The sequence below is a fragment of the Misgurnus anguillicaudatus genome, chromosome 22 (assembly GCF_027580225.2).
Source record: "Misgurnus anguillicaudatus chromosome 22, ASM2758022v2, whole genome shotgun sequence".
Classification (NCBI taxonomy): Eukaryota; Metazoa; Chordata; class Actinopteri; order Cypriniformes; family Cobitidae; genus Misgurnus; species Misgurnus anguillicaudatus.
Window position 1 is genome coordinate 53,708,969 of NC_073358.2, and position 27,733 is coordinate 53,736,701.

A 27,733-nucleotide genomic window follows, 5' to 3' on the forward strand; every position below is an offset into this window, starting at 1 on the left:
AATCACTGCATTCATATCATCGTGTTATCACACCATTAGTTATTCGAAACACAAAGTGTTATTTGTCTGTTTCCAGGCAGCCATCCAGGTCATTGGACTAATATTCCATAACCTCCCTTGAAACACAAAGAAAAGCCACCCAAACATCTAGTCCTTGGCAACATTTAGAAAGGAAATAAAGTCTCTGTGTCATGACCACTTTAGAATAACAAGATGTTGGTTGTCTTCGAAGCACTCGGGTTAAAGGTTTATTAAATCCTAGTAGGGACATTTTTAAGAAGCAATACTTGGTAATTAGGGTCTAATTCACAGGCATTTATTAAAAAAAATCTTTAATCATTCACTTGTATGTAATGTTGTAAAGCTTTCAATGACCAAAACCCTTAAATCAAAGTCTTATGACAGAAATAGAGTTTTTTTAAATGCCCCTTCCAATTCCACACCCAAAGCAGGACTGTAATTGTATGACTATTGTTACAACAACAATAGCAGGGTGAGGTTTCCTGTGTTAAGTTTCTTGTACAAAAATAACCATTCCTATCACCACAGGTACAGCTTTAACGTGAATTCGCATTAAAACGAACAGCTTCGCTATTACGATGTGGTTAAAAATATATGGTGAATATATGGTGGCAGGGACAAATGTCCATAAGATGTTTAAATATAGTGGATATTTAATAAATGCCATTGCAATAAATCTAGCTGCTCACTGCTCCGTGTGTGTGTTCATGACTTGCTGTGTGTGTGTTCACTAAATTTTACTGGATGGGTTAAATGAAGAGGTCACATTCCAGGTATGGATTACCCTACATTGGCAAATATATCAGTTTACATTTCAATTATTCAGTATTGTGAGGTCTGTTTTTTAATAAATACATCATATATTATTTTAATAAATACAGTCTTTAAAGGGTCCTAATATGCCCATTTCCAAAGTCATGAGTTTGGGCAGGACTCAAAGTAACAATCAATCAGGCACTTAAGCTTGATTGTTCAGAAACATATTAGTGTGACAGTGTGTGAAATCTGTTAACCCTGTTAAACTCTATTAATGTCTATTACATTTACATTTAGTCATTTAGCAGATGCTTATCTCCAAAGCGACTTACAAATGAGGTCAATGGTAAATGGTAAAATGGACTGCATTTATATAGCGCTTTTAACACCTATGGCCATCCAAAGCGCTTTACAATTTTTGCCTCACATTCACCCATTCACTCACTAAACAATAGAAGCAATGAAAACAACTCAAGAACAGCAATACATAAGTGCACTAGAAGTTGTCTTATCAAGTCTGAAGGCAGATCACTAGGTAGTAGGGGAGACCGGGTTGGTTGTCACAATTTTTACTCATACATGAATTGCTCATCTTCAAAAAATCTTTCAGCAGTAATTCCTACATGAAATGAAACTTTGGAGTCTTGGCTTTAAATGTGTATACTTTTTACTTTTCAAATGTATTGTAACAGGAAGTAATTAACCATCACGGGGTTGGTTGTCACAGGGTATGGGGTTGGTTGTCCCTATAGAGGTTCAATAGGATTTCAGTGATAAATTTGGATCTGAAAAGATAATGTGTAACTTTTTCGTTTTTTAAGCTAGAAACTCCAAATAAGTTTTAATATGAATACCACCCCTATGATAGTTGTTATTAATGCCCCTTATGTTTAAACAATGGGATTAAAGTGGGTGATCAGTTACTTAAATAGGCTTTATGCTCAGCTGCACTATGAACTTCAGCCAGCTCCTTGTTTCCTGTCTGCCATTATTGGACAAACTGATTAATCCAGGTGTGTCGGATTATTGTTATTGTGACTACGGAGGTCAGGCACACCTGAATTAATCAGTTTGTCCAATAATGGCAGACAGGAAACAAGAAGCTGGCTGAAGTTCAGGAAGTAGTGCAGCTGGGCATAAAGCCTATTGTCTACTGTGTTGAGAAATAAAATGAAATAATTTTTTGTGTTAAAACCTCTTTATTTGATGCTTTATTTATTTATAACAGCAAACAAAAACAAACAAACAGTCTTAAAAGGTCTACATGTCCAATATTCTTATGTGACAACCAACCCCGCAAGCTATGTGACAACCATCCCCAACTGACGTCTTGACAAACATGATAAGCTAGATGCCACACGGCTTTAACTTGATAGCTAAAAGATGATTCAAAATAAAGCTACTACTTTTAGCTTTTTATTGAGTGTTTTGTTTTTGAATGACTAATATCCTACAAGATCTCAACACAAAAACAACACCAACATGAAAATTTACTCTGACCCATAAAAATAAAAAATTGTCTCCTAACATCAATGTTTTGTGTCTGCTCAGCAAAATTTCAAGTGCAAATGAGTAAGCTATTAAAGGCTAACAAATTGATATCAAAATTGTACCACAGCCCCATGTAGTATGTCTGAAATAAGCAGTGTGACAACCAACCCGTGAGACAACCAGCCCCGGTCTCCCCTAATCCTGTTTATGATATGCATTTCAATGAGTTGTAGCAATACATCCCTCGTGTTTAAAATACAAATCGCGTTCCGCTGGATGGATGTTTTTAAAGGCACTTCTGAGAGTTTATTTTCCCCCGCTTGGCAAGCTGACCGGGCGTGACATGGGGGCGTGGCAGCATCGACGATCCCATTTTTTAATTCGAAGTTCGAGGTTGTGACTTAATTTCGATCGATTTCGATTTAAAATCGAAATCGTGACACCCTTAATATACACACACACACATGGACAAGTAATTTAGCCTGGGGCAGCTGGTGGTCGTTGATCTGACATTGGCTGGGCATCATGTTGAAGGAAGGCCAGTAGATCAGTGGTGTGATGACATTCACGGCAGCCAGAACTGGGTCTGTTAGTCCCATTGTCTCTGGGATTGAGGACAAGACAGGGAGGGAGAAACAAAATCCTATTAGCGTAGGGGCCGTTCACATGTAATGCAAGTGTCACACAGTATGGTTACAGGCAGGCTTGCTATTGCGGCATAAGTATATTACTCAAATGGGTTATGTAAATGCTTTGTTCTGGACACGGTAACTATTGCAGAATAAGTCTCCTCGTATCGTTCGCTCTGGTTTAACAGTACAAGAAAGTCAAGCAGTAGTGCTGTGTGGGAATGTAAACATGGGAAGCCAAAGAACACACGTGAAGTAAGCCAAATAAGCTTTGCTACAGAGCCATGTGCTAATTCCGCTAGCAAAACACTTAGAAGGACCGACACGCAGATGAGAGATAGATAATCATCACTATTAATTCTAGACTTCCCAAATTGTTGTTGATATGTGTGTTGTCCCAGTTTGGTTCCGTTTTTTGTAATGATCCAAGTTAACCCTCTAGGCGCCACGGTCGACTTTTGTCGACAAGATGCGTCACTGAATGTAACTGCCGATTTTGTCACATAGGGTGTCAAATTTCGTTCATCCCCCCCCTCCACTAGATGGCAGACATGTCATACTTTATACCCGACTCAGAAAAACATCATGCTTCTATACAAACTATTAGAGCAAGACCGCATTGAAGTGCGCAACAGCAAAGCTAGTGTGCAAGTGAGTCATTTTATCAGAGCGATAACCTCAGCGAGTTTTTTCAATACATGATCATATAATGGCATTAAAAAAGCTTACCTGCAATGAAGTATTGGGTCTTATATTCGCTGACAATGATTATGAAGGGGAATATCTGCCTTCAGAAGATGCTGGTGATTCATTTGGTGACCACGATTCAGACGCGCCCCTGCTTTGCAATCGTGCGGCTGGACAAAGTGAAAGTGTAGCTAAGTTATACACCAAGCACATGATGAATCCTTTGCCCAATGTCAGTGGTGGGAATGTTACACGGGGTCGGAGAATTCATCGGGTTAGCGGGCGTGTTACAGGTGTGGGGAATGAGGCTGGAGGTAATATGCGCGTCCAGTCTTTTTACCGTGCAAGCAATGTAGAGCGAGCTGCGTCTTCCCGACGGGCCCTGGGAGTCTGTCGGGCGAGCGGACGACTTCCAGTGCTCCGTCCCCTGCACACAATCACGGCGACAGTAAAGGCAATAGTCCAAGCTGTGCAAATTCTCTCCACTCGGGGCGCATGCGAGGAAGATCTGGCCATTAGTGATGGGTCGTTCGCGAACGAGCAGCTCTAAGAGCTGATTCTTTGTAGCGAACGAGCAGAGCCGAATCTTCAGACGCATGCAGGGGAGCCGGCTCTTCTAAGGGAGCCGAGCCAGAAGAGCCGAATCTATGAAAAGAGCTGGACTGCCATCACTAAAATGTAGAGCCAGTGCTTGAGCCGAAAGAGCCGAATCAAAGAGCCGTAGCAGGAGCAGAGGCGGAGTTACATTACACGGGGCAGAGGAGCCATTATGCATAACGTTAGTCTATCGGCGCGCAGATCAGTTTGTTTACTACCTACTATTTACCTGAGCATTCAGTATTGTGCAATATAGCATACAGAAGGTGAGGGACATTTTGGGGGGAAAGAAGTGCTGCATTTTATCATTCAAACATGTGACTTTTCATGAAAATTCAAGATGGCTGCCACATATGACGTCACAATATGCAAATTTAATGATTAAATTTAATTAATTTTTATTTCCCTCCATAAAGTGTTTCATCCTTAATATTTCTCTAATTTACAGAAAGTCTCTATCTCTTATCACGTTTAAGATATAGCCTTTTGAAAGTAACATGTCAAAATTAAATGTTTTAGGAAAAAACCTCTGGCGCCTAAAGGGTAAATACAGTAATACAGGATCAGTTTTAGGTCCTATCCTGTTCTCGTTATATATGTTACCTCTAGGAGACATTATCAGGAATCATAACATACGGTTTCACTGCTATGCAGATGATACCCAGCTCTACATCTCCTCACATCCTAGCGAAACCCACCAGTTTTCTAAGCTATCAGACTGCATCAGCGATATTAGTGACTGGATGGCAAATAACTTCCTTATGCTAAACTCCAATAAGACAGAGATTTTTATTATTGAACTGAATCGCTTCAAACCAAATATGTCAGATTACAAGTTGCCCATAGATGGCTGCACTGTGGTGCCAACCTCCACGGTTAAGAATTTAGGTGTGATGTTCGACAGCAGTTTATCCTTCGACAGCCATATCTCCAATGTCTGCCGCACAGCATTCTTCCATCTTAGAAATATCGAAAAAACATGGCATATGTTGTCTGCTTTAGATGCAGAGAAGCTTATCCACACTTTATGACCTCAAGAATAGACTATTGTACCTCGTTACTCGGGGGGTGTCAGGCAAATCAGGTAAACAAGCTTCAGCTAGTTCAAAATGCTTCTGCAAGAGTGCTTACTCGATCTAAGAAGTATGACCACATTAGCCCAATTCTGGCATCTTTACACTGGCTACCAGTTAAATATCACATACAATTTAAAATATTACTAATCACATACAAAGCCTTAAATGGCCTAGCACCCTTATATCTTAGAGAATTATTATCAGAATACAATCCATCACGTGCATTGCGGTGACAAAATTCTGGTCTTTTGTCGGGTTGTAGTAGGCCAAGTGGTAAGGAAGGAGCAAGGAAGGCACAAAACGATGGTTTGCTGTTTAGAAAATTGTCCCAAGGTGATTTATTGGTGAGTTTTAAATCAAAACAATAAAGGAAAAAAAATAAAGAAAATTGCTTCAAGCAGCAAAACACTAGTGTTGGTCAAACACTCAAGGAGCATAACTCTCTCCACATACGTCTCACAGCCGACCTCTCTGTTCACACCTCAAGCCAAACTGACTGTCCAGGTGCAAACACTCCCAGACTAATTAAACTTTCCCGCCAGCACTGTGGAACAGCCCACACTAGCAGGGACCAAACAATCTTTATCTGAGGATTAAAGTACATGGCATTACCTGAACTAATGCACCATATCCTTTCATCTCAAAAATGACTTAATCAGCATCTCATAAACTTGGACAATACTCAAAATATATATTGACACAACAGGGTCATACACAGAATTATCAACCCCATCACTAAAATGGTACATTCCATGTCAATGGTAAAGCAGTATTGCAGTATTGAATAAAAGCATCTCATTAGTTAGTAAAGACATTGTTTTTATGCCCACACACTTTCAACATGAACAGTTCAATCACACTGTGATCTCATAAAAGTGTATACATGAGAATGAACTGATGAATGTAGCATAGATTACACATGATATTAAAATCCAACTGATGTTAAATGATGACAAGTGGTTTAACATTGAAAAACAAGAGACAACGCAATGTAAATAAAAGGACATGGTAGATTGCACTCTGGTGATCATGTCATCATAAGGATGCTTCATCACACTGTTAATTATCCCTAAAATATCAAAAGTGTCTAAAGGTGACAGAACATTTTCCTACCTAGCCCCTAAGCTATGGAATGATTTACCAACCGACGTCCGAAAATCAGAGACAGTAGATAACTTTAAATCTAGGCTTAAAACTTTTCTCTTTAACAAGGCATTCACATAATTTGTTTTAGTAATGGTACCTATCTCTCAATAGCTAGTTTGTACAACCTAATAAATAAATAAATTAAAACCTTTTTTCGTCAACACTCCAAAGCATGGTAAATGTCATTAATACTCTTTAGTAATATGCTGAAACTTTGATTTAGTTGTTGGTTGAGTCTTAACCCTCTGGGGTCCGACCATTTTGGGACACTGTCAAAGGTTCTGACATGCTCTTACATTTGGTCTTTTTTCAGTTGCTTTAAAACATAATAATGGCAAGTGTCTCATACCACTGTGTTCAGCACAAACTGGGCTAAAATATTATATGAGCTACATGTATGTACATGTTTGTATTTTTGAGAGAAAAAGGTTTATGCGTGGTTTTTAAAAAAGAAAAAATTTGAAGTCACTGATATAAGTTCACAAAACCCATACTAAACATGTTTTAACAAGACTTTCCTAAACAGAATCTAGTAGTCTAGAGTTTTTCTTTAAAATGATGTGAAAATTATCCTGCCTACTCATTCACATAAACCAATATATTGATTTAGAAATTGTAAGACACTTTTTGTTTAGAGTGGCCGTATGCGAGAAGGATTGATTGACAGCTAGCAAACAAAGGCTCGCATAATGAGCTGCATATGAGCTCATAATGAGGCAGGAGGGAACTACAGTAAAGAATGTGAGGACAAATGTTTGTTTGAGGTTTATTAAGAAGTTAACAATATAATCAAAATAGAAATGAAGGTCAGTAGGACATTTTCAATTTATTTGGAAACGAACCCTATTCAAAAACTTAACTTGTATAAGAAACTGATAAACAACAGAGCTGTAAACTTCATGTGGCTCATGTTACCATACAACTTTATGTCCAAAGAGTGTGAATATGTTTTTCCACTTCATAGTTTTGTACTGATGAGAGGGATGCAGACCTGTAAGAGAGTTATGAACAGCTGTCAGCATAAATTGTCTACAGAAATACCCTTACATACATAACTGATGGGTAAATGATAGCACTACATTCAGATAAACTATCATAAACTAAATTAGTATCTCAGATAAACATCTGCAATGATTAGTTATATAAAAAGCTGTTTTCAGATGACTGTTTTCAGATGCCCATCTCCTTATCGTCTAGCTTCTGTTTTAAACGCGTTTCTGTAAGCGAGTATGAACTTTAAAAACACATCGCAAATGGATGTGTGCGAAAAGTGAATAACTGTGTCTAACACTGTACAGCATGAGCCGCCTTTGAGAATCGGTCCGCTACGGTTAAAATCACCGTATTGCTCTGGGAGGGTGGGAGGGCACATGTTCCTGGAGAGACGTCGAAAAAATCAGTATGTCATCCAGGTAGACATACAGAAACTGGTCCACCATGTCTCGCAACACGTCATTAACGAGTGCTTGGAAAACTGCTGGCGAGTTAGATAGCCCGAAAGGCATCACGCAATACTCAAAATGGCCTCTAGGGGTGTTTAATGCAGTTTTCCATTCATCCCCCTTCCTTATGCGGACCAAATTATAAGCATTACGTAAATCCAATTTTGTGAAGACGGAGGCTCCTTGCAACCTCTCGAAGGCTGAAGACATTAACGGCAAAGGATAAGTATTCTTTACTGTAATGTTATTCAACCCCCGGTAATCAATGCAAGGCCGCAAGGATCCATCCTTCTTACTAACAAAAAAGAACCCCGCCCCCGCTGGAGAAGAGGAAGGATGAATGAACCCTGTTGTTAGAGAATCAGAAATATATTTCTCCATGGCCTCCATCTCAGGAACAGAAAGAGAGTAAAGTTTGCCCTTAGGCGGAGACGTACCTGGCAATAACTCTATGGCACAGTCATAGGGACGATGTGGAGGCAGAGAAGCGGCCTTAGACTTACTGAACACTCCCTTCAAATCGTGGTACTCCGCGGGCACGTTAGTTAAGTCTATCGTCTCCTCCTGAAACACAGTTGCAGAGACAGGTATACATGCAGAGACAAGACAAGACTTATGACAATCTTCACTCCAACCAATGATAGTACCCAGTTTCCAGTTGATAGACGAGTTGTGTTTCAGCAGCCAGGGATGTCAAAGTACAACGGGAGCCAGAGGGGAAAACGTAACGTAAAACTGTAGAGTTTCAGAGTGATTGCCAGAGACACATATGGTGACAGGGTCCGTGATATGAGTAATGGCAGAAAGTTCACTTCCATTAAGCGCAAAAGGTGAAATGGGTTTGGAAAGTACAGTCAATGGAACTTTGAGCTTACGTGCAAACAGATGGTCGATTAAATTCCCCTCGGCTCCCGAATCCAGCAGTGCATCACAGGTGAGATGTGTCTTTTGCCACCGTAGCTTCACCGGGAGGAGGGTAGATGTTGATGAGGTCTTTGTGGTAGAGATTCCGCCCGAGGGTAGCCCCAGATTTACTCCCGAGCATTGCCTTTTACCGGACACCGATGGAGTAAGTGTCCAGCCTCCCCGCAGTAGAGGCAAAGACCCAGCGATCTGCGGCGAATCCTCTCCTCCTGGGAAAGCCAAGCTCGACCCACCTGCATGGGCTCCGGATCGGGCATGGAAGAACCGGCCGCTTGCTTTCTCGCGGTGAAAGATCTTTCCTGATGACTGGGGAGCATTACCTCATCGTCGTAAGCTGGAATAGTTCTCAAGCAGATGTCTGCTCGGATGGCTGTGTCGATTACACCGTTGAGAGAGGATGGTATCTCGCAGTGCTGTAATTCGCGTTGAATGTGGCCGGTTAACCCATGCAGGAAAGTATCCCACTGCGCCTCTTCATTCCAGTGTGTATCAGCTCCCAGCGTGCGAAAATCAATAGCGTAGTCTGTTTGTCTGTCATGTCCTTCATTGCCCGGCTCAGTTCCTCAATCCTGTTGTCCTGCGTGGTGAAACGATGTATGGATGCGGTGATGAACTCTTCGAACCGAGCCGGGGATCCTTTTCCTGCTGCTTCCATAATTTGGCCAAATGATTCTGTGACGACCAGATATGTAAAGTAGGAGGCAAATGCAGGATAAAGTAACACAGTTTATTGAAACACTGAAACAGATGATATGATAGGCAGTCCAATGACAGACAAAGGCTACGGTGGCAGATCCAGGTGCTCGTGGGTGAATTCAGTGTGACGGAGATGAACCGGATACACAAACAGGCAGAAATCCACACGAAGACGAGACGACTGGAACACACGAAGACAGAGCGGCTTGAACTGGCTTGTAGTGAAATCATCTGGCAGTGAGAGGAGAGAATTGGTGAGTATATATGCAGGCTGGGTAACTACCGCCAGCTGGAGCAAAGCAATCACGCACACCTGCACTCACACAGATCATTAGTGATCAGACAAGCACCCACTCATGCTTCAGTCACACAGACAAACAAAACACAGAAAGTCACGATAGACTTATCCTACCGTGACACATAAATGAAGATATTCCTCACGTGTGTGTATAAAGTTTATAATCCAAACATGCGGTAAAGTCTTTAAATCTGATAAAACTTTACGCTTTGTTTATTATTGTTGGAACTGCTCGTCTCTTCCTTAACATGTCAACAGCCTGAGGGCGTGACCGCATTAGAGATACTGAGCTCAGCCAGGAAAAACGGTACTCTCTTTACTTCAATGCAGATTATATAAACAGGTAATATTTGTTTTTGATTATAATTAGCTTGTTTAAAAGTAGACATTTCAGGCTTTCTTTGGATATTTGTATTATGTTTGTGTGACGAGTATTCGCGGAGTTTCAACTGATTTTTGTAACGTGTTTTTAGAGACAGCTGGCGGAGACAGAAATCTCTTGTTATTGTGAATGTACACTAATTAAAGAGGACCCTTCAGAGTTTTAAATGATGTCAAACACGTAAGTTAGGGTTAGATGGAGTATTTTAAGTTGATTCTGCTATGATAACGTCCCTGCGTTTTTGGACCCCTGGGGGTTAATTTCCACATATGGTCAGGTTGCAATTTTGGCTTTTCCCATGATCTTGAGAATAATATGTCATACAGAACCGTTTGCCACTGTACGTTAGTATTAACGACGGTAGTGGGGCCTCTGGCCTTAGTCAAATGAGTCTCTGTTTTAAAGATCATATGGGGGGCCCCCATACATAGACTCGCCCTGGGCCCAGAAATTTTCTAAAATCATCAACTATATGTAATACACTTAACTAGCAATAGTTAGCCTGTCCGGAACCAAGCTGACTTAAACCACATCACTGTGTGACACTTGCTTTTCATGTGAACGGCCCCTACGCTAATAAGATTTTGTTTCTCTCTCCCTGTCTCGTCCTCGACCCCGAGGACAATGAGACAAACAGATCCAGTTCCGGTAAATGTGAAAGTCAGCACACCTCTGATCTACTGGCTGTTCTTCAACGTGATGTCCAGCCGATGCCTGACCAATGACCACCGGCAGAACCTGCTTAATATCCGCTCAATCTCCTTATCCGTTTATTCCTCCTAGGACCTTTTTTTACTTCCCCAGCTAAAATCCGGGTTTTTTTCTCCTAGGGGGATTTTCAACCCAGGGAGGCAGCCTTCTTGGGCTTAACTTCTATACGTCACATTAGTAATACGTTCGCTTATAATGTTGATTTAAAGCCGCAGCAAATTCAGCTGCTTGTGCTATCATGTATTATGTTGTGCTATCTGTCGATTTTCTGTGCTTTTCACTGCATCTATTATGTATTAAGTTGCTTTGATACAATTACCAAATTGTGAAAAGCGCTATATAAATAAAATTGAATTGAATTGAATTAATACAATCCCCTGACATTTATCAGACTAAGACAATTTAGACAGCATTTTAGCCGACAAGAAAATACTTTGACTGTGGTGAAAAGGAAATTAACCAAGATACTGTTGTGCTTTAGGTTCACAAAAACATGTCATTTATTAACTCTTGTGTCGTTCAGTGAGGTTTATTTTCACATTTGCACTATAATCTGTTTATCATATAAATGTTAATGTATTAACTAACATTAACAAACAAAAAGCAATACCTTTGTTTAAGTACTTGTTTATCTATTTTCCTGTTATACAACTGTTTGTGCTAGATAATATTTAGATACAACTTTTGATTGAAATAAGTAAATGTATTAGAAAATGCAGAAATTAACATTACATAAATAAATTCTTTAGAGTATATTTCATTGTTAATCATTTTAACATATGGACCATTATCATTAACTAGATGGTAAATTTGTTTATTTTAAAGGCCTGAAGAAAAACAAAAATATTTCCTAAATTGTGATAGGCCTATTTCTGTTATAGCATCAGACAGATGCTGAGGAGAATAAATCTGCAATGACCTAGTCATGTTAGAAATGTGAAAGCGAAAAACATTTCTGCCTTGTTATATTTGTCTTATAATAAAACAATAATTGAAAAAGTTTAAGGCCTTAATGCTGTGGCAGATTTTCCCTTGTGGTACCGGGAATGGTATCGAATACTGAAATTTCCCAGGTTTAGTACCGAAGTTAGAAATTCTAGTACCGTGACAACACTAGTTTAAATTGATTGACTGTGTCTGATTCCCGAAAGTTTTTTGGTAAATCATTCAGAGCTTAGGGGCTAAGTAGAAAAAGGCTCTACCACCTTTAGACACTTTTGATACTCTATAGATAATTAAGTGAGCAGAATTTTGCAGCTGCTGTGTACGTGATGGATTGCATAGCTTCAATGTTTTCCCTAATAACCATCATTTTGTTAGTGAAGAAGTTCATGAAGTCGTTATTCTCTCTACAGAATGTGTTTTAAGAGTGTTTTATGCAGTGCCTTATGGTTCTTTACTAGATTCACATTGCTGTCATATCTCTTGTCCGTTTTGCAGTTGGTGCTCTGGATATCTCAGATGTGACTCTCATAAATCCAGACCCGGTCGTGTCCTCTGCAAACTCACCGTCACTTGTGTGTGTGAGCAGTGACTGGGCCATTTCTGGCACTAGTTCCTTGAGCTTAGGTCATGAATCTCGCGATCATGAAACTCACACCTTAAGCGCAGAGCCGGACGAAAGCCACCATGCTGCCGCTAAAGTCACGTGGATGTCACGTAACGACACCTTCGGAGAGTTTTATTGCCAGATAAAGAACTCAAATGGAAGTAAAATCTACACTTACAAGATGCTAAATGAAGGTAAAAACAATAACGGCTAAGCAGTTCATAAATTGTTTAAATAATAAAAAAAGTTAATTGTCAAAATTTATTGTAGCTTACATTTTTAACCCTTTATTCATGATAAGATTTAAATAATCAGTTGAATATTAACAGGTAGCCTAAATGTGATTTTGTCCAATTGATACATTTACACTGCATTTGTCATTATTCATGTCTCTTTAGAAATAAAATACAGAAATTTCCAGTGATCTTTAGCTGACTGTTTTCTTGTTTAGCATCTTTTCTTCCAGAGTCCCTGACTGTGACTGCAAATGAAGGTGAAGATGTAAACATCTCATACACAAGAAAGAAGGACTTACCAGAAGACACAGTCATCTTTAAAGATGGTATGAGGACACATACAGATGAACTTAATAGGATTAAAAATGTTCCCTCCTTCCAGGAAAGCAGATGTTTTGCTTACAAAAATACCAACAGTAAGAAAATCAAGAGTTATTTTTACTGTGGTTTCTTTTCCAGGGAATTATCAACATACATCACCCAAAGAGGACAATATGGAAATGGTCAATTACCTCATAAGCAACGCAAATGCACACAGTTCTGGAATTTATGCCATTCGTTATATTTCTGGTGCTCCGTTCAGCTCGGGGATAACTCGACTGATCGTCAGGAGTAAGAGTTTCTTGTGAGATATTATGAGATTGTATATGATATAGTTTATAATATTATTGCAAGCATATTTTGATGGCCAGATTATGTCAATGTGTAGAAACATACAAAGCCCAATTAATTACAGGCTGCTAATGCTCATTTTAAATAACTTGTGGGATGAGCCAGGGTTGGATACTTATTTATAGATATTTCAGCACAGTTCAGCTGACTTTAAACATCTTCTGGATGTGCAGATATAGAAAGTCAGGGTATAATCATTTTTATTATACAGTATTTGCTTGATTATATCCTTGAAAATAGGCTGTTAATTAAATTAAATTTATTAAAGAAATTAAAGAAATTTTCTGCAAAACGTGAGGTGAGTGAGTTAATGGTTAATTGTTATGTTAACAGGTTGTAAGGCTGGTTTATGGGGAGTGGACTGTACGAAGCCGTGTCCACCCTGTGTTAATGGAGGCATCTGTCACGATGGGACGGGAGAATGTATCTGCCCTCCAGGATTCACCGGAGCTACCTGTGAAATTGGTAATTGTCTTATTCTATATTTTTTGCCAGTTGTATTCATTTGTAATATTTAGAGGTTTGTTTTATTCTGACCATTTTAAAGTCCATATTTTTTAACATTCTTCAGAATTATTGTTTTATTGTTTTATTAGGATCCCCATTAGCGGCCCATTTAATGGCAGCTAATCTTCCTGGGGTCCTCTTTAAAATTATTCACAACATAAAATGACACAAAGCAATAACAACACAAATTACAATCAAGATAATTCAAACATTGCACTTACATTCAGAAAAAAAAAACCATTTGAAAGAACATGACAATTTCCAGCTGGCACTAGATCATGTGCAGCAATTCCTGGGTTACTGTCCTCTTAAATTTGTATTTGTTCTGATTTCTGTGTGATGAGACAGAAAGTCGATCCCAAATAGACATTGCTCTATAAAGTGATGTGCGTTTCAGTAAATTTGTCCTGGGAAGCGGAAGTTTTATATCACCACCTAGTGCCTGCCTGGTGGCATATAGGTGTCCACTTCCTACAAAAACAAGCTGTTCAGAGAGAAACTGTGCCTGTTTCATTTATACTGCATTCCACAATATTAAAATTAATCGTAATTTAATTTTGTTGTCAACTGTGAGCCAAGAAAGGCGTTTATGCATCAGGGCCACGTTAGTCTTAAAAGAGCACTGGAGGACAGTCCTCGCCGCCCTATTTTGTGCCACTTGAAGCTTCCGAAGTTTTTTAGTGATGTAGACGACCATATAATTGGACAGTTTTCTAAATGGCACCAATCAAGGGACTGGACCACCTGTCTTGCAATGGACATAGGAATAAATGACATACATTTTCTGGACATTGCAATACCCTTCCCCATTTTAGCTATCATTCCATCAATATGAGCTGACCAAGACAAGTAAGAATCCAAGGTGACGCCCAGTAACCTGGCTTGCGTCACTTGTCTTAGGTGTAGCCCATTGACAGACAAGTTCAGAGAGGGCTGAGTAGTTAGCTTTAATCTTTTACAGAAAAGCATAGATGTTGATTTGTCTACATTTAAAACTAATTTGTTTTCTTTTACCCACTTGCTTATATTCTGCAAATCATGATTTAATAGATTTGAAACATCATGAGGATTTTTTGCATAACAGTACAATGTGGAATCATCTGCATACATAACAACAGTTGAATGTTTCACAATAAAAGGTTTTTTATTATGGAAACAGAATTATGGAAACATGATTTTCATTTACCTAACTAATAGAAATCTTAAATTAAAATTGTTCTTGGGATCACTTCCGGAAAAGCTGATGACATCTTTGACATAATGTGCATTCTTTAACTATAAGATAACTATGATTATGATTGAAAGAGTGACCTTTTTAATCTGAGAATGAGTGATTTCATGTCTTTTTAATAATAAGAATAATATCCACCTGATGTACTAAAGCATTTTTTGCTTTATATTTTTGCTTTATATGTGTAAATAGTAATAAAACGCAAGACAGACAATGCATCGTTATGAGGAAAGAACATAATTTTTTAGAATAATTGTAACAAAACCAAAGAAATTCAGCCAGAATGTTAATGAAGGACACAAATCTGTTGTTTTTAGAATTATTTCATAGTTCATAATGTAATTTTTTTCAGCTGTGAAAAGTGTGAAATGTTCTGAAATAAAGTGTTGTGTGACGTGTAGTGTGCGGTGAGGGACGCTTTGGGCGAAGCTGTAAAGAACGTTGTACGGATGGACAATGTCGTGCTTTGATCTTCTGTCTCAAAGACCCTTACGGCTGTTCATGTGCATCTGGATGGAAGGGCTTTACTTGCAATGAGGGTGAGACATCAAAGATTTCTTGTCCACTTACTACATCAAACTTTATTGCAAATGATATTAATGGGGGCAGTGGTTCAGTGTAGATTGTCTACAAATCAGAAGGTTGGTGGTTCAATCCTACCTAACCCTAACCTGTTCATCCACACATCAGCTCCATATGGTCTAAACTGAATGCTGCTCAGCTCAATGTACTTAGGCCCAGAGAGATGTGCATTTCACCAGATAAGCAAGACTTGACACAAGATGTTTACAGATGTGAAGATAAGGTTTCTCCAAGGTTGCTAGATTTGTCATAAGTAGCCTTTTTGGTAAAACCATGGCTAAAAGGGTCTAAAGGTCACTAAATCTAGTAGTAAAGTTGGCAACACTGCCTCAGACACTCTCTATTCTGTGAGTTAGTAAACCCAACTCACTGATTAATATAAAATTTGCATACAAGTTGACTTCAAAATGAAACATGAAAAAAGAACATAAAATGAAAAGTAATATTTACATTTTAATTTGATAATTGTCACTATTATTGCATGAGCATTATGTAAAAAACTTTTAAAAATTGCAGTTTCCTTTTCATGTTTGTTTCTAAAATTGGCAGTCTTGCCAATATTGTAATGAGATTGTAAAAATGTGAAAATGACATGACAAATAATCAATTGTATTTTATTTTTCAATTTGACAGGGAAGTTGCATAATCATCTTGAAATTTTTTTTTTTATTTTAGCACATATTTTGCATATAGTTTTCTTAAATGAAATTGTAAATCTGGTTTTAATTTACATCATAAATTAATTCATTTAAAAATTGCAGAAAACCCTTCCATACATGTCAACTAACTCTCATTAGAGTAGAAGACTTAAAAGGCCCTATTTTAATTATCTAAGCGCATGGTCTAAAGCGCACGTCTAAACGGGTGTGTCCGAATGCACTTTTGCTAGTTTAACGACGGGAAAAATTGTCTATGTGCCAGGTGCACAGTCTAAAAGGGTTGTTCCTATTTTCTTAATGAGTAATGGGTGTGTTTTGGACATAATATACAATAAACCAATGAGAGTCTCATCCCTTATCCCTTAAAAAGCCAGTAGGCGGATTGCCTATTTACATGGTGGAGTTTGTAAGCGGAAAAACTAAGCAGATGAAGAAGACCACCAGTTTAAGATTGATGTTAAAAAATTGGGTTGTGTTTTATTTATTGAAATGGTTATTTTTGTAATTAAAGCTTTGGCTCTCTTTGAAAGTCGTTATTGGAGTAATAAGTAAAATAAGCTGATAAAGTATGATGCATGATCACTGTAAAGGTTTTTATAAGAGTAATTTACAAATATGCAAAAAAAACAATGTTTGCATAAGTAAAAATACTTATACAGGAAATAAAGAATTTACAAATGTGTGTAGAGCCGAAACGTTTCAGCACTGGGCAGCGCCGTAAGTGTTTTGAAAAATATTACTATGGTTCTCATCTCACCATATTCAGAGCTACAAAGTCATCATATACAATAAATCTGTGGGGTAACATTTAAAAACATTTAAATGCGATATATGCATTTTTTAAAAGCAAAAAATCAGCTTACCAGGCTACAGATGAAACAGCTCTTCATGCCTTCTAAAGTCCTGTAATCGGCCCTCATTTATGTCCAAGAGACTCAATAATAATCTTTTACATTTTAATACTTATTTTTTTTATTAAAAATGTTTTCATAAAAAAAAATTCATAAAAATTGTGTACTGCTGCGCATTCATTGGTACGTGCATTGTCGTCCCTTTTATAGGCACATGTATTACTAACGTGCTCTTTAAATAATACAAAAATTGCATAGCAAAGCACCAACAATGTGCCTGAACGTTTCCAGACCAGCACGTCTATGGACACACAAATTATACATTTAATAATGCATTTGTTATTTAAACAACGTGGCCTGGACGTGAAAATGATAACTGTGTCTGGATGAAACAAGCAAAAACACTTGTGTTGCTCCTTGCGCTGCATTGCGCCTGGTGTATGATAGGGCCCAAATACTCTAATTCTAGGGGTAGGGTTTAGTAGAATAAATGTACTGTACATGTTGCAAAGTTATTTATAGTCAGTAAAATGTTTGTTTGGAAACTCACTTCATATTAAAGTCAGACGGCAAGTAAATACAATATATAAGATATTTATTTACAATATATTTCAACAAATTCAATAAAAAGAGGAAATTCTATGCTCATATTTAACAAGGGGTTCAGATAACCCTGGGTATTCATAATCTGATGTGCACAATACTAAATCATGCGTTAACCTTTTTATTTGTATATTTGCGGTATCAACAGCCAAGATTAAATAAACAAAGCAGAGTTGAACTACATGAATAAAAATAGCACACTACTGCTTTAAATATCTGTATTAGAGACAAAACAGATCGGCAGAAAAACCTTATTGAGTGGTGAAACACACATCATGATTCTCATTTTTTGCCTAAACACAAACACTCATCTGCATAATCAAAAAAATTGTAAACTCCTCTAAATTTTTTATATTTTACATTGTAAAAAAGCTGTATTTCAAATTTATTTAAAACATCTGTTACTTGGTAAAAAATGTACTCCCCTAATGCAGTTCTACACAAACTATTTTAGGAACTGAAAATGCTCCATCCACTTTTAATAATGCCACTATAATTTATTTCAATAGTTAGGTTTAGAAAATTTACTAACTATAAGAAATAGTATAGTAAAAATTTATTTTAATGGATTTCTTTAATTATCATTAGTTATAATACATATATTATATATATATTTTTTTTTCAGGGTGTTCTGACGGTTATTATGGTGCAGGGTGTAAACAGGCATGCAACTGTGAACTGGGAGGAAAATGCGATCGCTTCAGAGGATGCGTGTGTGCTGGTTGGCACGGTGCTCACTGTGAGAGACCAGGTACAAATCCTTATGTGAGCATCCAGCATGGTCCTGCTGGACAAAATCCGTGTCTGAGAGAATCTGTATTTATGATGTTTTTGAAAGAAATGAGACCAGTTATCATGAGTGACCTGAGAGATGATGAGATCAATGCAGGAGTGGAGTACAGGGTCAACTGCTCTGCTGTGGGACAGCCTGCTCCTTTACACGGTGAAATAAGCCTGTTAAAACCAGACAAAAGCCCTCTATATGTGAGTCAAATCACTTCATTAACATCAATTAATAGCTGTGTTGTTCAAAGGCTTAAATTTTCTAAATGCATTCCTTCCAGACTGTAGACACACATACAGTCTACAATCAGACAATATCAATGTTTAAGGCGGGGAAGGTGACAGTTTCTGACAGTGGTCGCTGGTCCTGTCATGTCAAAACCAAAAACTTTCATGAGACAAAAGAATTCCTGGTAAACATCAAAGGTGAGATTATGCAAACTGCCTGTGCTGGATTAAAAATATTTTACATGTAGAAACTTTCTTGAGTCTCTTTTATGTCTAAATGAAACAATTCCTTTGCGTCAATTACTTATGAACCACTTTTATTTTCTGATAAATAAATCCACCTGTTTCAGTTCCACCCCAGCCCCAGAACCCTCCCATCCTGAATGCCAGCGGCCCGTATCACCTGCTGGTTCAGCTTAATAAAGATCCCTTTACAGGAGATGGACCTCTAACTTCTATCAGGGTTCTCTACAAACAAACCAGTGCATCTACATGGAAGAGCATTGAGGGTAACAGTTCAGTCAATAACAGCTGGAAAATTTGATTTTGATTTATAAATATCTGTCTTAGAAATATTTCCAGCAAGCATTAAATTACAAAAGCTGTTAGAAATCTAATGAACTCAGACATAAAACATAATAGATTAGTTCCAGAAAGTAATGTTTGTATTGTTGCAATTCATATGGGGAATTGCAGTATTAGTGGTATTAGCAGTAAAATGGTTATTTGGGTTGTGACAAAAGAAGGACAATATATTTACAAAAAAAACTTTTCAATTCAAAAGACAGCATTAACATTTATAAAGCTATTGTGTAGATATAGAATGCTTTGGGGCAGTTTTTGGGAACATTTTGTTTTAGATGTAATGAATTTGAATGGTTAAGCAATCTATATGTTTACAGCGAGTGGTGCTCTGGTAAGGTTAGACAATCTTTCTCCCATGACCCAATACACCATATGTGTGCTGCTCAGTCGCCATGGACCAGGTGGAACAGGCCAGCCTGGGCCTGCAGCGACTTTCACTACACAGACGCTTGGTAATCTCTCTCTCTCTCTCTCTCTCTCTCTCTCTCTCTCTCTGTCTCAATATATATATATATATACAGCTTTACATGTACATGAACTTGAAACAAAGAAAACACAGAAATGCAAAGAACAAGGAATAAGTAGTACTCTATATAGTAAAAACTATATTATGAACACAGTCTAGAAAGGAGTACATGGAGGTATTTTTTTCATTATAGAATAATGCAATACACAATACTCCAATTCCATACCATGTACAAGTATTATCGTAATATACTAATGAAAGTTAAGCTAATGTCAGCAGTCTTTTAACAAGATAAATCAATGGACATTAAATGAAGAAAAAAATATTACAATTATACATAGAGATTCGAGTATTTTCTTGGAAAGCTGCTTTAAAAACAGTGCTCCATTTAATTTTTAAAAAAGTACATACAAACATTAAATTAGAAGCATTGGATAATGTATTGCCCCCACACAGCTATGCAACTGCTAAGGAGAATCACATCATACTCATATTGAAATATAATAGCAATGGATTGTGTTTGTCCTCAGAGCTGCCCATGGGTGTGACACTAATGCCCATCAACCAGACCTCACTAGTTCTGTCCTGGGACTCTGTGCACACTCAAGAAGAATGGGTTTATGAGGTTGAATGTAAGCAAGTTGGTGCTTCAGGAACTGTGAGAAGCCTCCAGCTCCCCTCAAATTCCTCTGTCCTCCATTTGACCAAGCTGAAACCCAGACATAAATACCAGTGTAAGGTGCGAGTGAACACCAGCATTACCAGAGAGCCATGTCCAACCGTCACTGCATGGACACTGAGCAATCGTAAGAATACCTTTCATGTCTAGGATGTTGTTTGTCATCAAATCATGCAGCATTTCATTGCAAAAAAAAATGTGTATCACATGCTTAATAAAGATATCTCTCATCCATCAGAGCTTCCTCCACCCCCTGCCAACATCTCCACAAGCAACATAAGCGATACCTCAGCCATTGTCACATGGTTGGTGGTTGAGGGTCACTCCATCTCAAAGGTGATGATCCGTTACCAGCAGACAGAGCAGTCAGACTACAGTCAGCGGGTGGAGCTCGGTGTGCAAGCAGAGCAGACAAGCATGCAGTTCGAGCTCAGGGGCTTGAGAAGCGATTCCATTTACCAGTTGGAGCTCTGGACTATAAACAACATTGGAGAGAGTGAGAAGAGACCCCAGTTAACCCTCAAGACCTTGACCCTGCAAGAGAATTTACGTGAGTCTATAAGAATCAAGTTCCATTTTGACATACAGGAGGTCTCCATGTGATGTCTAGGGGCGAATCTAGAAAATTATTTATGGGGTGGCAAGGGGGGTGGCATGATAACTATGAGGGGTGGCAACACTGAAGTGAGCATCCTTGCATGTTTCTCATGGATTCAATAAATTATAGACTGCATATAGTACATTCGGTGTATACACTGGACCTTAACATTTTATAACAAACAAAAACAACAACAAATGTTCCTATAAGTAGTCAAGCATCTACAGAACCTTCAGCAACTCTACTGTAGCATCCTTTGTCTTAATTATTATAAACATAGATCTTACCAGTATCTAAAATAACACCGACTGTAACTATGATGAGCAAGGTTATACATAATTCTATATTTTAAAGACTATCGGTTATATAAATAAAATAGGTTTGCCTATTTTATATTGATGTAAGAAATATTTGAAAGACACACATCTCTTTCTCTCCCAACCCTCTTCTTTAAAGATGGAATATGTAGAATTCGCCACTAGATGGCGCCAAAACGGCAATAAAAACAAATGAAGTTGATTAATGACGCTCTGAAGCAGCATGGAATTATGGGATTTATAGTCTTTAACTCAACCGCTGACGGAAATTAATCAGACGCGAACGAGAAGTCACGTTGAAGGATAAGGTAATTAGGCCTTATAAATGTTGCGTTTGATGACATCGTTTTATTTCAATATAAAATGTTATATTTGATGTTTAAAACAAAATTGTTAGTCATAGATGTTACAGTATGAGTCCAAATTTTGTACGTTGGGCGGTTCAAGCTGGTAGCTTGGCTGTAAACCTCTGCTCCATGCGACTCGAGTTTACCAAGTAAATACGGGCAAGTGCAAGTTTTCGGACCTCTGGCTGGAGGACGCTCGGTTTAAAGACTGGCTTAGGCCAGTAGTTGGAAACAGCCGAGAAGCTTTTTGCAACGTTTGCAAGAAAACGATAAATATTACTTGGATGGGGGTGAAGCATAGGGTGAAGGCGGTTAATTTAAATATGGGCTTTAGCATATCTGGGCACATAATCAAAGATCTTTCGTCTCTGGGGTGTGATCAAAGCCTGGAGTGGAGCCAAATCACGTTCCTCTCTCCGCAGTAAGGGTTCTGTAATCACTACGCACCGGATCCACTCCAGGTTTTCTGACTGTATCACATTAAGCTGAGGTAAAACTTTATTTCAGCTAGCATGGTCAAACTTATAATGCAGGAAGACTCCGATGTTTTGAAGATCGATAAAGGTGTAAAAGACGATTGATTTGGCTTAGCGAAATGATGTAGATTGGCAAGCCTTTCAGTTCGTGGGCTAAGAAAACCAAACAGGTAATTTGCGTGTCTTTGCACAGTATGACTAACGTTAGGGGTCCTGTATTTTGGGGGTAAATGATTTCTCACTGATCATCCGCGTCACGTTTTTTCATTTTATGCTGATATAGACAGTGGCTGATACAACAGGTTTGTTAAACTCGTGGGTAAACTTCATGTGCTGCCACAAGAACCAAGAGGCAGATGACATCCAAATCCCGTCAGAGCGATTGACAAGGAATCATAAGAGGAGACCGCTTCCGAAATGCTCTCGCGGGACTTTGATGTCATCCACCTGTCGGTTCTTGCAGTTGCATTTGCGTGTGGTCACAAAAACGTAACATTTGTACATATATTTAAGCACCGCAGTTTAAAAACAAGTGATTTTAAGCCATTCAAACACAAACAACAGCGCTAAATGCTAAATGTTTCTGTCTCAGATGAGCACGCAAGCCGCGCATTCATTTCTCATTGAGCTTGTGTTGTGAGTATTTTTGCCGCTTTATTGGCCTTAAATAACACATATGCCTCAAAAATCCCATCTTTGCAAATATCCTCATATAAACACGACCATTTAGGTCTTAGGAGAAAGTAAACAGCAGAAACGTTTGCGCATAAAGTAGCACATCAGCGCTGCTTCTATTGTAACATAATATTTTGTTGATAAAGGTACAGTCATTCAATTTCATTCACTATGGTTACAGACATCCTGTGCGATTTGTACACTACTTTAACTCGAGTTGCTCGTTCAGGGTTTATATTCATACATAACGTTACTGTATAGCTGTGACTGTAAGCTGTTATGTGAACAGAACAGACCCTGGATTATTCGTTTAGGTGTACTGAATAATATGATATGAAAAAGTTATATTTGTTCACATTAGTAAATGCATTATGTAACATGAACAAACAATGAAAAATATAGAGTATATAAGCATTAATGAATTCTTGTTTATGTCATTACAGTAATTGACAGTAGTTGATGGTGCATTCACTAATTTTAACAGTTTCAACTTTGATTTAAAAAAATATTAGTAAATGCTAAAATAAATACATTTACAATTAATAAATAATTAATAAAAGATTCATTAAAGGTGGTGATATTCATGTTTTCTTTCTTTTTATATAGTGAGTTATTTAGCTGTTTCGCCTTAATCTGAAATGCCCTGCAAACTACAGCTACATATATATGCCACAGGAGACTTCAATATGGAATTTATGGCAAAAAATCTCCCCTTAAAATGCTATTGGTCTCACCTACATGTGGGGCCCTATCTTGCACCCAGCGCAAGTGACTTTGTCAGTGACGCATGTATCATTTCGTATTTTGCACTGGCGCACAGCGGGTTTTTCCCTTCACATACGCACGTCGGCAAACTAGGAAATGAACTTGCGCTCCCTGGGCGGTTCAGCGCAAAAAAGGAGACGTGCTCCGGCGCAAACCATCTCTTATGCTATTTTGCCGTTTCAAAAAACAATTGCGCTACTAACCAAAAAAACCTAGTCTAAAGTCAGTGGCGCGTTGCTCGTGGTTCATTATGCTATTTTAAGGGCGCATGCTTGACCATAATAGCGTGCACAACGCGCATTGCTTATCTAATCTACACAGATGCAACAGTTATTTTTGCAAATCATACATTGTTACAATAAAAAATATAAGATAAGGGAAATCATTAAATCATAAATTGTTACAATAAAAAAATTAATACATGAGATAAGGGAAATCATTGTGGTGAGCATTGTGGTGATAGTTTTTATTTATTTTGTGTGGCAGCGTTAAACAATTATCATGCAAATAACGATTAAAATATTTTCATAAGTTTGTTGTGTGGCTGTATTACGTTTATTTTATCTAAATAATAATTAAAATGTTTTCATAAGAAACCTTCATGTATGTGAACTTGATTTGTATGTGTACTTTGGGGTTGAACCTTGCTTGCGTTTCTTGTGTCCGATTTCAAAGCCCCCAAACCCTTTCAGCGGTGAGGGTGTGCTCGGCGTGCCCGATTTATGCTGGCAAGCTTGGGATCCCCCGTCTCCTGACATCATTGTAGTGCTTGGCGCAGCTGATGAGACAATTGCGGCTATTTCCTCTCACGCCTGTTTAACCGACGCTGATTTGGGCGGGTTTCTCCCAACCCCATACAAAACAACTTCTCTGTCTTTGACTGCTCTTACAAGAACGTCGGTCTCCTCGGCTGTGAACCGCTCCTGGCGTGCGCCTGTCAAATTCGTCATAATAATAGCAACCCGCCATGGAACTTGCGCCCTTGCGTTTAAAGGGAATGTTGGATAGCGTTCTGATTGGTTTATTTGACGTTACGCCCAAACCACACCTATGAATAATGAACCTACTTCAGACCAACCGCTTATTGATTTGCGCCCGGCGCAAGACTTATTTCTCCCGCCGGGAAAATAGCAACAGCGCCCAAGATCCGCCCACAAAGTCACTTGCGCTTTGCGCTTCGGACTTGCGTTTCAGATCGTTAAAATAGGGCCCAAAGTGTTAGTTTAAGGAATATGACTTATGAATATGAATATGGCCTGAAAAACATTTCAGTCAGAAGAATTTTTTTCACTTTAATCCATGAGTCTATTCTTTTTTGTATGTTATATATGTAAAAATCTGTGTAAATAATAGAAAGTTCGCTGATTAAGGGGTCTATCTTACACCCGGCGCAATGCAGCGCAATGCGCGACGCAAGTGTCTTTTGCTAGTTTCCACCCTGCACAGTTATCATTTTCACGTTTAGCGCCACATTGTTTAAATAGCAAATGCATTTGCGCCCCCTTTTGCACCCATGGGCGTTCTGATGTAAAAAAGAGGTGTGTTCAGGCGCATTGTTGGCGCGTTGCTATTTTGAGGCAACTAAAATAGACTACGCCATTGACCAACAAAATCCTGGTCTAAAGTCTAAAGTCAATGGCTTAATATGTTTTTTGTTATTTAAAGAGCGCATTAGTAATATGCGCCTATAAACGGGAGGAAAACGCATGTTTGCTTATCACATAGTACATTAAACGCTTTTAAATAGGAAAGATTAAAGGATTGAATGTAAAATTATTGAGTCTCTTGGACATAAATGAGGACTAATTATGAGACGTTAGAAGGCACAAAGAGCTGATTCCCCTGTAGCCTGGTAAGTAAATAAATGCTTTGCTTTAAACAAATGCATCTGTTTTTAAATGTTTTTTTTTTTAAATGCTACCTCATGGATTTATTGTATATGATGACTCTGTACCTGTGGATATAGTGAGATGAGAAACATTTTTAAGTAATGCTTAAAAAAAGTCTTTGCTTAAAAAAAACACTGTCCAGGTACTGAAACGAACGTGCGGAGAGCCGTTTGTAAATTCTTTATCTCCTGTTTGTTACAAATAAAGTATTTTTAGAGTACAAACCTTTTCTTACATAATTGTAAATTATTTTTTTATGATATTGTATATCCATACATTTAAGTCAATTACAAGCCTACTTTTTTACTTCCATGACTAAAAGAAAACGATTTTTAAAGGTTTTAATAAAAAATAACAATTTCAATACAAGTGAAAAACAACAAAATTATTTAACATTAATCTTAAACTGGGGATCTTCTTCCTCCGCTTAGTTTTTCAGTTTACAAAGTCCGTCATCTAAATAGGGATTAGACATAGCGCCAGCGCAACAGGCTTTTAAAGGGGATGAGAGCTGAGACTCTCATTGGTTTATTGCACGTTACGCCCAAAATACTCTCATTACAATAGGACCAACCCTTTTCGACCATGCGCTCGGCGCACAAACCATTTTTCCCATCATTAAATTAGCAAAAGTGAATTCGGACACGCCCATTTAGACGTTGCGCTGTGCGCTTTAGACAATGCGCTTAGATCGTTAAAATAGGGCCCTAACACTTGCAATTCTGTGTCGTGATGGTTTTAAAAAATATTCTGAAGGTAGTAAAAAAGGTATTAAAAAGTAGTAAATTTAACTTAAGGATTGCTGTACATACCCTACAGTCTACACACTAATCTTGTGATCAATATAATAGCATACGATTTTTAAAGAGTTACGAATCAAAACAACTCACCCGTTGCGTTAAACACAAGCAAGATCAGCATCTCTGTCTAGTTAAATGTTGTCATGAAGATCTCTCTATCCAGATAATGCAACACCCATATTAATCCTCATTCTTTTTCTTGTCTTGTTCCAAACTCTTCTTGGGTCATTTGGTTGGCCTGTACTACGGGAGCTGTCTTTGCTGACACAACCAGCGGCAGATGGTAAAGAGTATTCTTAGTCCATAAACAAGCTCGTAGCCTGACAGGCGCTAACGCATACTTCCCCATTTGTACACGACACTGTTGTCATGTGCTTTCTATGTCAGTAAAGGCGGTAACAAAGGGTCATGTGGATATTAACGTCATTGGCAGGAGACTGCACTGCCCCGTGTCAATGTTTTGAATGGCAATTTTTTCACGAATTACAAGTAGTTGAAAACATAACAGATATTGATAGAAATTTTTGGATACTTTACTGCAAATATCTTACAAATTGCACCTTTAACCTTTTCACTCACTTCATGCTGGATTTTCACTTCTTTCTAGCTCTTCGCCATCCATTTCTATGTTTCTTTCTTCCATGACTCCATCTACTCCTCTGCCTTCCACAACATCTTTTTCTGTTTGATTTTTCTATTATTTTTTATTAAAAAAATGGATATCATGATATTGGATAATAGATATTCTTTTCATAGGCCCCTGGAAAATGCAAGAAGCATTAGGTTTTGCCTTTCAAGCTTTCTAAACATACATAACACTAAGACAAATAAAAACATTAGGTTATACCATAACGAGTGATTTCATATGCACGTATGGTATATTTTGATTAAACTTAATAACTTAAATGTTTTTAAGATTATCTTTAGAAGTCCTAAAGCATTTTTTCTATATTAAGTACAAAACAAGTATGTGAAAAATAAAGCACTTGAAGTACTTTATGGATGTTTACTTATTTTTCACCTGAACATACATTATTGCAGATCTTGCCCTGAGTGTGTATGTCAAGCTCTTTGTGTGTGAGAGAGATATAATAGCTGTACATTTCAGCTTATGAATGGTGTTTTGCTTGTGTTTGTTACACATTTGTTGCCATGATGAAAGGGCAATAAAAATTAAATAAAATATCTACTCCTTTCAGGCAGCCTTTAAATAAGTTCATTTCCTAGTTTCAGGTAAGCTTAAGCTTTTGGTTGCACAGCAGTTGCTAATAAATTATTAAGCCTATTTGGAGAGAGAGAGAGAGAGAGAGAGAGAGAGAGAGAGAGAGAGAGAGAAAGAAATGTTTAACCCTCTGGGGTCTAAGGGGTTTATTAGGCCC

At 38.1% G+C, this 27,733-nt stretch overlaps 1 protein-coding gene across 2 annotated transcripts in view; it reads left to right on the plus strand.

Annotated features, from left to right (window-relative positions):
- The window catches only part of tek (TEK tyrosine kinase, endothelial), a 64,595-nt gene that overhangs the window by 12,279 nt on the left and 24,583 nt on the right, over positions 1–27,733 (plus strand). For both annotated transcript variants that reach the window (XM_055198063.2, XM_055198062.2), the window contains exons 2-13: positions 12,297–12,599; positions 12,857–12,967; positions 13,101–13,253; positions 13,647–13,778; positions 15,453–15,590; positions 18,372–18,497; positions 18,585–18,730; positions 18,811–18,955; positions 19,108–19,266; positions 19,660–19,794; positions 20,339–20,614; positions 20,726–21,037. In XM_055198063.2, coding sequence (XP_055054038.2) covers positions 12,297–12,599; positions 12,857–12,967; positions 13,101–13,253; positions 13,647–13,778; positions 15,453–15,590; positions 18,372–18,497; positions 18,585–18,730; positions 18,811–18,955; positions 19,108–19,266; positions 19,660–19,794; positions 20,339–20,614; positions 20,726–21,037 — 2,136 coding nt within the window. The remainder of the gene's footprint in view (positions 1–12,296; positions 12,600–12,856; positions 12,968–13,100; positions 13,254–13,646; positions 13,779–15,452; positions 15,591–18,371; positions 18,498–18,584; positions 18,731–18,810; positions 18,956–19,107; positions 19,267–19,659; positions 19,795–20,338; positions 20,615–20,725; positions 21,038–27,733) is intronic.